The 12,173-nt window shown below is 49.9% G+C and overlaps 1 protein-coding gene across 2 annotated transcripts in view; it reads left to right on the forward strand.

The window, feature by feature from the left end:
• Positions 1 to 9,946, forward strand: part of KCNH1 (potassium voltage-gated channel subfamily H member 1) — a gene marked incomplete at its 5' end in the record, with an annotated part of 415,199 nt that extends 405,253 nt beyond the window's left edge. For both annotated transcript variants that reach the window (XM_082612883.1, XM_082612884.1), the window contains one exon: positions 9,031 to 9,946. In XM_082612883.1, the coding sequence (XP_082469009.1) occupies positions 9,031 to 9,885 (855 nt within the window). In that variant the 3' untranslated portion in view covers positions 9,886 to 9,946. The remainder of the gene's footprint in view (positions 1 to 9,030) is intronic.
• Positions 9,947 to 12,173: the final 2,227 nt, after the last annotated feature.

Consider the following 12,173-nt stretch of genomic DNA (forward strand, 5'->3'; position numbering starts at 1 on the left):
AAGAAAATATTGCTACAATTTATGTCCCAAGAATGTTTTGTCTATGTTCTCACTAGGAGTTTTATGATGTCATGTCTTATATTTAGGTCTTTAAACCATTTTGAGTTTATGTTTTTATATGGTGTTAGAGAACATTCTAATTTTATTGATTTACATGTAGCTGTCCAGCTTTCCCAACACCACTTGCTGAAGAGCCTGTCTTTTCTCCATTGTATATTCTTGCTTCCTGTGTTGTAGATTAATTGACTGTAGGTGTGTGGGTTTGTTTCTGGGCTCTCTATTCTGTTCCGTTGATCTATATGTCTGTTTTTGCACCCACACCATGATTACTGTAGCTTTGTAGCATTGTCTCAAGTCTGGAAGGGCTATGCCTCCAGCTTTGTTCTTTTTCCTCAGGATTGTTTTGACAAATCTGGGTCTTTTGTGGTTCCATATAAATTTTAGGATTATTTGTCCTAGTTCTGTGCATGTTCCACTTTCTTAAGTTCTCCTGTGCAATCATGAGACAGCATAGTGTTAACTTGATTTCAAAGGTCATGATTAGTGCTTCCCTAGACAGGGGGGAGGTGTTGTTGAGGGAGCGTTGGAGGCTGAACGCTGGTCTACCTGTCTTAGCACTGGAGCAACTCTGATGGGGGAGGCATGTCACCAGCTCCACATTTGGCCCCATTTCTTCCAGCTTGATTGGTGACTAGGCTCACACTGAGGAAAGACAGGTGGGAAGAGAGACTGCTTTGGCTGGGAGAGGTTGAAAGGTCTACGAGACGTCGATATAGCCGTACCGTGTGTGGGAAAATTCAGGTTTAGAGCTGGGGCTGGAGTGAAAAGCAACATTACTTTGTGAATGTGAAGGGAGGGAGAGGTTTCTCACAAGTGTCACTTCACTGCATCACTGCAGCAAGGTTGGAAGTAGGAATTTTTGTTGAGAAGACAACTGAGGCTTAGAAAGATCAAGAAATTTCTTCAGGGTCGCAGCAGGGTGGGCATCTGTACCAGTCTTGTCAGCACCTCTGTTGGCTCTTAGCTGCATGAAGGTGAGGTGAGCATTGAAGCAGAAAGACCTCATGGAGCACAGAGAGCAAAGGGCGGGGCTTTGGGGGAGGACCACACTTAGGGGATGGGAGGAAGAAGAAGCTGTAAAGGAACCGAGTCCTAGGGCTGCCATTACAAATTATCTCCATCTGGGTGGCTTAAAACAACAGAAATTTATTCTCTCATAGTTGTGGAGGACAGAAGTCTGAAACCAAGTTGTCTGTAGGGTTGGCTCCTTCTGGAGGCTCTGAGAAAGAATCGTTCCATGCCTCTCTCCTAGCTTTTGGTTGCTGTCAGCAATCCTTGGCATTTCTTGGCTTGCAGCTACAAAACTCCAGCATCTACCTCCATCTTCACATGACCTTTTGCTCTGTGTTTTGTGTCTTCTCTTTTCTGTCTCTAAGAAGGACACTTATCTTTGGATTTAGGGCCAACCCTGATGCAGAATGATCTCACCTTAAGATTCTTACCTTGTTACATCTGCAAAGACCCTTATGTCAAGTAACATCACATTTTGAGGTTTGGATGGACATATCTTTTGGTGTCTGTAATTCAGTCTCCTACACTGAGGGAGCACAAAGCAAGGAAGAGAGTGGCAAATATGGCCCTAGTGAAAGGCCAGAGGCCAGTGGCTCCCACACAGCAGTGCCATCTCTTCTCTGAGCAGCAAACAAGGGATGTATCTCCTTCACTTGGTGGTGTTGAGAAGAAGAGATCCTCACTCCTCTTGGGTTTGAATCTTCCTGAAGACAGGAACAGGTGCATCTGTAGGAGTCTTTCAGACACAGGCCAGTCTGTCAACAAAAGACCTTGCTGATCCTCTCGTTCTCAGTGGGGGCCCTTACAAGAGTGAATGAGATGATGCCAGTCCTCATGGGATGTCACTAAGGGATCATGGTCATGGTCCCTAAGGGACAAGGTCATTCTTGATTAATGCCAGGAGAAAGTGCAGATGTTGCATGGTGGTGGGAGGGGCTGGCCTGTCAGCCGCACTCTGAGAGCCACTGGACCAGGCCACTTGAGAGCAGAGGACCTCTAACCTCTAGATTCTTCATGGATAAAGTCCACTGGGACCTCTGCATTCCTGTTCCTCCTATCCGGTGCTGTGCCCTGAGGGTAACTGGTGACCTCACCACTGTGCAAAGGAGGCAAGATCTTCCCAGTAACCAAAACACTCAGCTCATATGTCTTACAGCTCCTCTTTCTTGCCTTGACCAATCAAAGCCTGACTCTCACGCTAAGTCACACCCCCATCCTGATAAATTAAAGGACCACACTAATAGGTCCTAATGTACCTAGTGAGTCCTCTCCTTAAAAGCTCTGAGAGCCTTGGCTTCATGGCTTCTCCCCTCACCTTGGCCCAATCTCTCTGCTTCACAGTTCTGTCCCTGGATTCTTTAGAGAACTTGCTGATGGACTGGGAGTAAGAGAAACTAGTGGAGAGAGGTGGTGGGGCAGGGATGGAGGTTATCAACGTATGTGAGAGAAAATCACCCTTTTCCCTAAAACCAAGGCCTTTTCCTAGCAGAATGGCTTAGAACATGGGCATGGATGGGGGCTCAGATGGCTGAGGTTTGAATCTTAGCTCCACTGTCTGAGTATCCTTAGGTGGTCACCTACCCTTTCTAAGCTTGGTTTCTTCATTTAAAAAATGAGGATAATGACTTTCCCCACCTGCTGGGGCTGCTATGAGGATGTCATGAGATAGCACACATTTAACAAAGTCAAAAATTTAACAAAATCAGCCCCTCCCACTGGGACTACTACCACAAAGACATTTTTCTCTGTTGGGTGGCCTTTCTGCCTTTGTGTCATTACATGTATTTTTCCCTGTGTGAGCACCTTTGCCCAAATCTTTCACCTTTTATTCCCAATTCCAGCTCATCCTTCTAGAATCATCTCAAGGGTCATCCCCACAAAGAATGATACATAATACATTTACTCAGCAACTAGTAAATGTCAGGTACTCTTCTTAAGAGTTTACTTATATTATCCAACCTTATGGCCATGATAGCCCTATGAAATCAATAGCTTTATCTGCTTTTACAGAGGAAGAAACTGAGGCTTGGGGACCATGATCCCAAGTCTGTCTGGGATCCAAAGCTTGTGTTCATGTTCCACGTGACTCCACCCTCCCCCTCCCCACTCCGGGCACATTTAGCACCTTATGCTTCAGCATGTGCTCACATGGAGGACAGCAGAGTGGCAGTGATCTCACCAGTCATCAGTCCTGGGGTTCTGAGTCCCTAGTCAGCAGATCTGGCCTGGGCTGCCTAGGTCAGAATCACCTGGGAGCTTGTTGCAAATGCCAGTTTCTGACCCTGCCACGGGAAATTCTCCCTCAGTAGATAACACCACCTCCTCCTCCAGGTGGTTCTGAAGTGCAGCTAGATTTGAGAACTGTTGTTCTGGTCCAGCCAAGCAAGGACATGACTTGCCCAAGGTCATATAGCAGCCAGCCAGCAGCAGAGTTGGGACCACTCTAAGCCTGTGTTCTTTCTACTCTTCTCTGTGTGTTTTAGATTTGGGCCATGTGTCTGAATTCAATTAAAACCAAAATAAATCCCTTTTGGTTTATCTATGGTTTTCTGTGATTCATACGTCAGTCTCTATTTATGCAAACCACTGAGAATTGACATTATGTAAATCTTTTTACTCCCCAATCTAAGCTCTTTTAAGCAACTGGACTCCCGTTCTCTGTGCTGTCGGAACTCTAGGTGGCCCACTTCCCTCCCAGGGCTGTCTTTCCCCTACATGTGCTGCAGGGACCCTGTTGCTCAGTGACCCTGAGGGGACTCCTCCCCTTGGTCTGGTCTTAAGGGGGCTTAAGAGGGACTGGGCCCTCCTTAAATGCAACCCAAAAGAGGCAATTGATGGTCCTGACTCACCTCAGCTTCCAGTGGGATTACTTTTTCAGACAAACTTGAAAATAACTGCTCAGGAAGCCCTGCAGTTTGAAGAGCCGGGTGTCAATTCAGTTCAGCTCAACAACTGTTTGTTAACGGCCTCCCAGGCTCTAGGCCATTGCTTGCTGAGCCTTCAGAGGAATGTGGAGATAGATGAGTGAGGCACAGCAGCCACCTCTGCCCTGGGGCATTCTCTGTCTCCCCATATACAGTCAGTCATGAGCTGCTCAGCATTCAGCATGGGCCTCCCATGCCCAACACATCAGGCACCCCTGTGGGCTGGCAGGACTCTGTCTGGCTAGGGAGGATCCAGACCTATCCCATCAGTGGTGCCTGGACCAGTGTTAGCCTGTCTCTAGGGCTGGGCCTCCCCAGTGGGTGATTAGTTGGGGTCCCTGGTAATAACCTCTCCAGACAGACCCTGGCACCTCTCTGTTGATGTGGCCCCTGTCTACGGACTGCTGATGTGAAGAAAGGTGATGTCAAGGCAAGAGCACTGGCCAATACCCTGAAGTTCTGCTTCTGCTTAGCTGTGTGACCTTGAGCAGGCCACCCTACCAACTAAACCCCAGTCTCCTCCACTGTCAGATTGTGGAGGAAGTCCTTGCACACCTCCCAGGAACTTTAGCTTAAATGAGATGATGCACTTGAGTATGTGGAATACGCTATAAAACACAACACAAAGTACTGTATTATTAAAATCATTAATTGTTCGTTCTCAAAGGGAGTTTAGAGATGATCTCATCCAGTGGTTTTCATAATGATAGTTCAGGCCACAGAATCCTTTCCTGGGATGAAATCTTGCATTGAAGCCCAATACATAACAGGAAAATGGAAAGAAAGAAAACCTGGCACAACTCTGCTGGGAGCTGAGGGAGGAGGTTGTCCCACTGGTGAGGGTGGGTGCGAAGAGGCGGCTTGCTCAGGGCCCAGCAGGGGTGAAATGAGCACTCCCGTCTTCCAACTCCTAGCCCAGGCTCTTCCCATTGACATTGGATTGTCTTCCACAGGAAGATCCAAGTTTACATAAAAGAAAAATTCAAGAGCAGTTGTCCTTAGATCTAAAATACTTGGTCAAATGCCTGGTCACAGCTGCCTCTGGAGATGAAGACTCCATGACTAACTTCTCCAAAATATCAGCTGAAGCTGGTAAGCAGAGGCCTAGACCTCAGACTAGAAAAGCTGTTAGACCACATCAGCTCTGGTCCCCTTGGGGGAATGCTAATTTTACTTGCTGATTCTCAAAGGCAGGCTCAGTCATTTCTGCAGGGCAGAAAGATGTTCCCTAGTTTACTTGCCCATTGGATGAGCCAGTGATGTTCAGGTGGGGCTACCCCAGGCACACAAGATGACCCTTTAGGAAAAGCCAAGAAGCTTCAGAAGAGTCAGCACAGACCCAGACACCCACGTCCCCTCCCCAGGAGAGCCCCAGCCCATGAGTGCTGAACCGACCCCACTGATGATGGGGCCACAACATCTGAATATGCTGCCCAGGCCAGGCCCCTGGCCCCTGGTCCAGGTTTCTGACCCCCATGAGGCATTTGGTTGAAGAGCCCAGTATTTCCACACCCTCAAGAAGGAGCTACCATTTCCTGTCACAAATATCCACCATGGATGCATACTAAGCATTTGTAAGCCTACTGGTATACTTCATACTTCACCGTACAACCTCTTGGTATAAGAAATTTTGGGTTGACTCCTCAATATCTGGAGAAGTACTTCCTTTTCTTTAGTCTTAAAACATCTCATTTCTGGTCTCAAGGGCCGCCTGACCTTTGATGTTGAGAGAGCTGTTAAGAGGACCCTGTGTGTTCTGAGCCAATCCCTTCCTTTTATAACATGATGACCTCTGTGATTTCATCTTTCCAGGCTAAGACATTCTAACATTGATTCATTAGCGCATATTTATCTGTTTTTCATCCATTCATTTATTCATCCATTCTACAAATATTTATCGAGGACCCCCTAGGTGTCAGGTACTTTCTAAGTGCTTGAAATAGTGAACAAAACAGACAATCCCTGCTCTTAGGGTAGGTAATAAATTTTTAAAAAGTAAAAGACACAATGTGACATGCAAAGTACAGTGCTAGACCTGCAGGGAGCCTTCAGAGGGGCTAAGGTATGGACGTAAGTAACTGGTATCTTGTTTGCGACTTGTTGCTTGCAAGGAATAGAACCCCACCCAAACGAGCTCAAGTAAAAAGGGGGATATTGCTAAGAATCAGATGTCCTTCAGAATAAAGGCAGGACCAGAGCAAACGGCTCTAAATGCCACCATCTCTTCGGGGTATATTTACATTGTCATATGTTCTCCCTTCCTCCCTCTTTTTCTCATTCCTCCTCTCTGTCCCACCTTCCTTTCTTATCCCATTTGCCCCTCCTCCCTTCTCTAAGAAGGGATGTGAGTAGGGGAGGCAACAGACGGCATCACTACTACAAGTGGATGCAAGATCGTAATTAGGGCAGAAGAGTGGTGTGAGCACAGCAAGCGCTGTTGGGGTTGGGAGGTGGGAGGATGACTTAGAGCTCCATGGAATCAAAGAAGGCTTTCTGGAGGAGGTGCTGTTTGAGTTGGGCCTTGGTGTGAGGAGGATTTGGACTCCTCTTGGTGATCAGGGTCCATTGCCGGAACAGAGAATGGAGGTGGAAGACTGCCAACTCAGAGCACTGGGAGGACAGACAGACAAGGTCCTGATCACTCTATTTATCATCATCCCTCCATCCCTATGATGCCTTCAATTAGGGTCCTCTTCAGAGTGGATGGGATTCTCCTGAGTGCCATGACTTGGATCTGCAGGATCCAGATTACAGGAGCACATGGGGTATGGCTGAAAAGGACCTGGGGAGACAGGGTTATGAAATTACATAACCCTGGGCAGGGCAGAGGATGGATAAGGGCAGGGCTGGGAGAAATGCTGTCCAGTGGAGGTCAGAAAGCCACTCACTGGGACCCAAGTAATGTGGCTTGAAGATTTAGCCAGGTGACAAGAGGGGTGGCTGCTCTGTCCTACCCACCTGTTAGTGTCAAGTTATCCAGTGATAGAAGCTTTGATGGAGAAGTCACATGACAGGTGAGCCTCCAGTCTGCCAACGATCTGCTGACTGATCACTGGCATCAAGCACGCAATTCAGTGTTTGTTGGGTTCCTCTGTATTTATTGGCACTTTATATAAAATGACCATGTTGTCGGTCATATCTGAGAACCTAATGAGTGGTGCCATCCGAGAGCCCCGGGTGGGGTGGGGTGGGGCCTTCCTGGAGGAGGTAGAATTAGTCACATATTGTATGTGTCTACAAGTTAAAAAACAAAAAGCAGAGGCCTTGAAATGGTGGGGACAGGAGGATTCATTTTGAGCGTTCACAGTTAGCCAGTGCTTTCACGTAAGTACTCTTCTGTTGGCTTTACATCAAGTCAGAAAAGGAGGGATTTTTCCCACTTTTGAAGGAGGAAACAGAGACTCAGAAGTTAAGATACCTGTTGAGATCACACAGCTAATTGGCAGAGCTAGGACTTAATTCTGTCTGACCCCAAAGCCCAGGCTCTGGGCATGCCAACACATGTGCCTCCCCAAGAGCTGGGGGTCCTGCAGCAAGTCTTTGGGGCAGGTTCTGGGCTGGTCAGAGGCTGCCCACACAGGGCTGTCCAGATTGTGATGATGGAAAAGCTGCCCCTCTCCCTTCCACAGACCTCTCCCCTACTTCTCAAGGATCTCAATCCCTCTGGTCCCCAAACCAGCATTTATAGTTTAAAAATGACCTATTTCAGGTTGCTTCTTTCTTACAAGTTCAGGTATGGGATGAGTCAGACATGCCCCTGAGTGTACCTGCTACATGCAACATAAGTCAGAAATTACAGGGCTTTCCCATAATCGGATGTCGGCCCAAGGGAAACCCTGTAATATGTGGCTTACGCTGCACTGAGATCCAGAGTCTTGTGACAGTATTGTTGGCTGGCTGTCCATCCACTGCATGAAGCATTGTCATCGTCAGGAAGAACCTGCTGGACATTGAATGGGCCTGGGGCTTAACTGCTTGTCTTAGAGGATACCTATCTGTTATGTGACATTTAGCTACTCTGAGCCTTGATCTCCTCTCCTCTAAAATGGGGATAACAATATGTGTCCCTGTGACCTTATAGTGTTGTCGTAAGAAATATATGAAGTAACATTAAGGTCACGGGACTTTCTTCTCCCGTAAGCTCCCTGATGACAGGGAGGGTTTCTATGTGAGATCAGCATGTACTTTTCACAGCCAACTGCATTCACTTAGGGTCCAGATCTGCAGATGACAAGGGCAGTCTTAGCCGTCACCCTGCCTGGGAACTCAGCTGAACTTTCTTGCCCAGGACTGTGGTGTAGAACTTCAGTGCATCAGAATCGCCAGGGGAGCCTTTTTTTTTTTTTTTTTTTTTTTTTTGGCTGTACGCAGGCCTCTCACTGTTGTGGCCTCTCCCGTTGCGGAGCACAGGCTCCGGACGCACAGGCTCAGTGGCCATGGCTCACAGGCCTAGCCGCTCCGCAGCATGTGGGATCCTCCCGGACCGGGGCACGAACCCGTGTCCCCTGCATCGGCAGGCAGACTCTCAACAACTGCGCCACCAGGGAAGCCCCGGGGGAGCCTTTTAAGTTACAGAATCAAGGGCTTCCCATCTGGTGATTTTTAGTGCAGTAGGTCTGAGGTGGGGTCAGAGAAATGATTTTTGGAAAGCTTACCAGGTGATACTGAATTGCAGGCCAGAACGGGTTAAAGGGGACCCAGGCTCAGAGGCCAGGACAGTCTCCTGGGAGGAGGCCACTTGGCATCTCCAACCTCTAGGCCTGTAGAGATGGAAAGGTTGGGGGTTTGTTTCTGTTGAAGAGGATGACAGCAGGAGTCAATTCCTCGCTGTTGGAGAGGTGGGAACGAGGGTCAGAAAAGGAAAGGGATGGCAGTCACTGAGCAAGGACCTGGAGGCCTTGCAGGGATGTGACTGGACTGTGAGCCCCCTCCCTTAGGGCTGGGGCTGGACACCAGGCCTGTGATGGGCAGAGGGGCCGAGCTTTGCTGATGCCACAGCTGGGTTAACAGGGCGTGTCATTCTGTCTCCCTCCAGATCGTGTTCCGGAAGATCAGCGATGTGAAACGGGAGGAGGAAGAGCGCATGAAACGGAAGAACGAGGCCCCCCTGATCCTGCCGCCGGACCACCCTGTCCGGCGGCTCTTCCAGAGGTTCCGGCAGCAGAAGGAGGCCAGGCTGGCCGCGGAGAGGGGTGGCCGGGACCTGGACGACCTGGATGTGGAGAAGGGCAGCATCCTCACCGAGCACACCCACCACGGCCTGGTGAAGGCCAGCGTCGTCACCGTCCGCGAGAGCCCTGCCACGCCCGTGGCCTTCCCTGCGGCTGCCGCATCCACGGGGCTGGACCACGCCAGGCTGCAGGCGCCGCCGGGGGCCGAGTGCCTGGGCCCCAAGGCCGGCGCGGGTGACTGGGCCAAGCGCAAGGGCTGGGCCCGCTTCAAGGACTCCTGCGGGAAAGCTGAGGACTGGAGCAAGGTGTCCAAGGCCGAGTCCATGGAGACGCTCCCCGAGAGGACCAAGGCGAGCGGCGAGGCCACGCTCAAGAAGACAGACTCGTGTGACAGCGGCATCACCAAGAGCGACCTGCGTCTGGACAGCGTGGGCGAGGCCAGGAGCCCCCAGGACCGGAGCCCCATCTTGGCCGAGGTCAAGCATTCGTTCTACCCCATCCCTGAGCAGACACTGCAGGCCACCGTCCTGGAGGTGAAACACGAGCTGAAGGAGGACATCAAGGCCTTGAACACCAAAATGACGAACATTGAGAACCAGCTCTCTGAGATACTCAGGATATTAACTTCCAGAAGATCCTCTCAGTCTCCTCAGGAGCTGTTTGAAATATCGAGGCCCCAGTCCCCAGGATCAGAGAGGGACATTTTTGGAGCGAGCTGAGAGGTCTGCTGAAAAAAACAAGTCGAAGACAAAACACCCTATGCCCTCCTGCCCTATAGACATCACCTCTACCACACACACCTACATGACCAACAACTTTCAAATTAGGCTCTTCCCGACAGAAAATCCAAGTGGGACCAGTCGCTTAGGCACGCTCTCTCCTTTTCTCTATCTGGGGGAAGATCCGGGAAGAGGAGTGTGCCACCACCCTGCAAGACGGCAGCTGCATCTGAACTGTCTTTGCACAATTTTGGAAGAGGAGGCGTGCCGTCTAAAGGGTATTTTCCTTCATTTTTAATTTTTTACTGCCATGATATTTGTAAAAGATGAAAACTACCAGGAAAGAACAGCAGCCATTGGGGATTGGTGGGAGAGCACCGAGAACCCCTCGTGTATATTACCATGCTGGGCTCCTTCGCCAGGACCGCCGGAGACTGTGGTGGGCACAGGGAGTTCCCAGCATTCCCTGCTCTTGGACAGCCTGTGTCTGAGGTCACCGTCTATTTCCCTACTGTAGTCATTTGTAACAAGCTCGGGACAAGGGGAGCTTGAGGGACAGGGAGGGTAGGGTAGAGCCTTTCGACTTCCTGTCGCTAATGGTTAAGGCCAAAAAGCAGCTGAGGTGCTTTGGGTGCCTCCTGTAGACACCTAGAGCCGGGAATCTTCAGGTCTCCTTTCCCAAAAGAAATGAGCCAAGTGTAAGAGCTGGAGAGGGGCGGTGGCGATCCAGAGATTCTCTGGGCTATGGTCTGCACCCTGCTCCTATGGGATAGTGGAAGGGGAGGGCCCTGGAGGCCCCGGATGAATCTCTGGCCCGGCTCCATGCCACTGGCCTCATCACACAGGCCCTTTGCTTCTTTTCCTTCTTGACCTCTTCCCAAGTGTTCCTGTGGCATTCCTCAGGGTATGGGGCATCGGCAGGAAGGGTGATGAGCCCAGATTTGCTTTATTAGCAAAGCAGACACACACACATGACCTCAGAAAAATGATTGTAGCGAGTGCTGTGTTTCTATTATGACTCTTGTTGGGATTGTCCTAGAGAAGTTTGTATTTTGTCCACGGCATGGGTTCATTCTAGGACACTCGGGAGCCGTGCTTGGCCTTATTTTTAAGCTAATCTCTTTATCTCATACTAAAGTCAGTAGGACTTCAAGAGGAACCATGAGATTGCAGGGCTGTGATTGTAGTGGCTTCAGGAGCTGGAAAAAGAGAAAGAGGCAGGAGTTTCCAGACTGCCTCTGTAAAGTGATGGAGAGAGGTGGCTGTAGGGCAGTGGTCCACGAGGAAGGTCTGAGCTTAGAATGATGATCACCGAGCCACCTATGGGCCATCCAAGTCCCTATGCCATGATGCTCGGGACTGTCCACTGCCTCATAGTCCCCTGGGTTCAGGTTATTTGTGTGCTTGGGCTCCTTTCAGTGGTGTCTGAGAAAGGAAAGAGATCTCTCCCAGACAAAGTGGAGAGAGGGGTCAGGACCCTAAAAATTGATAAGTAAGATTGGAAGGTCAGCTCTAAAAATTCAGCTTTGAGAGGGTGAAATTAGGAGTGCAGGTGATCTGGATTAGTGACAGCATGGAATCATCTAGGGCACTGACCTTCTGCACATGTGATGCTGTGGCAATCCCGTCCTTAGCACCTCTGCCTGGCATTGTTTTGCAGCAGGGATTCTGGATCCCAATGTTGATGTCCCTCAGTACTGAAGGGATCCCGACAGGTCACGGCCTGTCCTACCAAAGATATCTAGTGTTTCTGAAAGCCTCCTGTCTGAGCCTACCCACTCTCTTTAGTCCTGCTCAGTGGCCATGGCATGACCCAGGACTTGGACCTCCGTTGTCTGTGCAGAGTGGGGCTGTCCTCTCCTGGCTGCCAGGGTTGGCAGAGACGGCCTTGGGGAGCAGAGTCTGAAAGGTCAACGTGAGAGTCCTTCCCCAGAGGCCCCACACACTCATGCAGCTTCTTCCGCGAGGCTTACAGGGGTGCCCCGATACTTCCCGAGGCTGAGACATTATTGGATTCAGCCTCCGATGGCAGCATACAAAGAAGAAGTGAAATTTCCCAGGGCCGGGAGTCATGACTGTTAATGACTCTGGGTAAGCCGTGGGGCTTTCAGCCTCTTTAACTTGAGAAGCTGCCAACTAGTCTTCGGGGCTGAGGCTGTAAAATATCTGGAATCCCATCTGGTAGCTGCCCCTCAATGGTTGCAGTTTGCCATTCCTTAAACATGCTCGTCAACTTGCTTCCAGAGTTTAGGACTCACTACTTGTAAGGCAGGGTGAGGGCCCTGATA

This window comes from Mesoplodon mirus (assembly GCF_964341445.2).
Source record: "Mesoplodon mirus genome assembly, chromosome: 3".
Taxonomy (NCBI): domain Eukaryota; kingdom Metazoa; phylum Chordata; class Mammalia; order Artiodactyla; family Ziphiidae; genus Mesoplodon; species Mesoplodon mirus.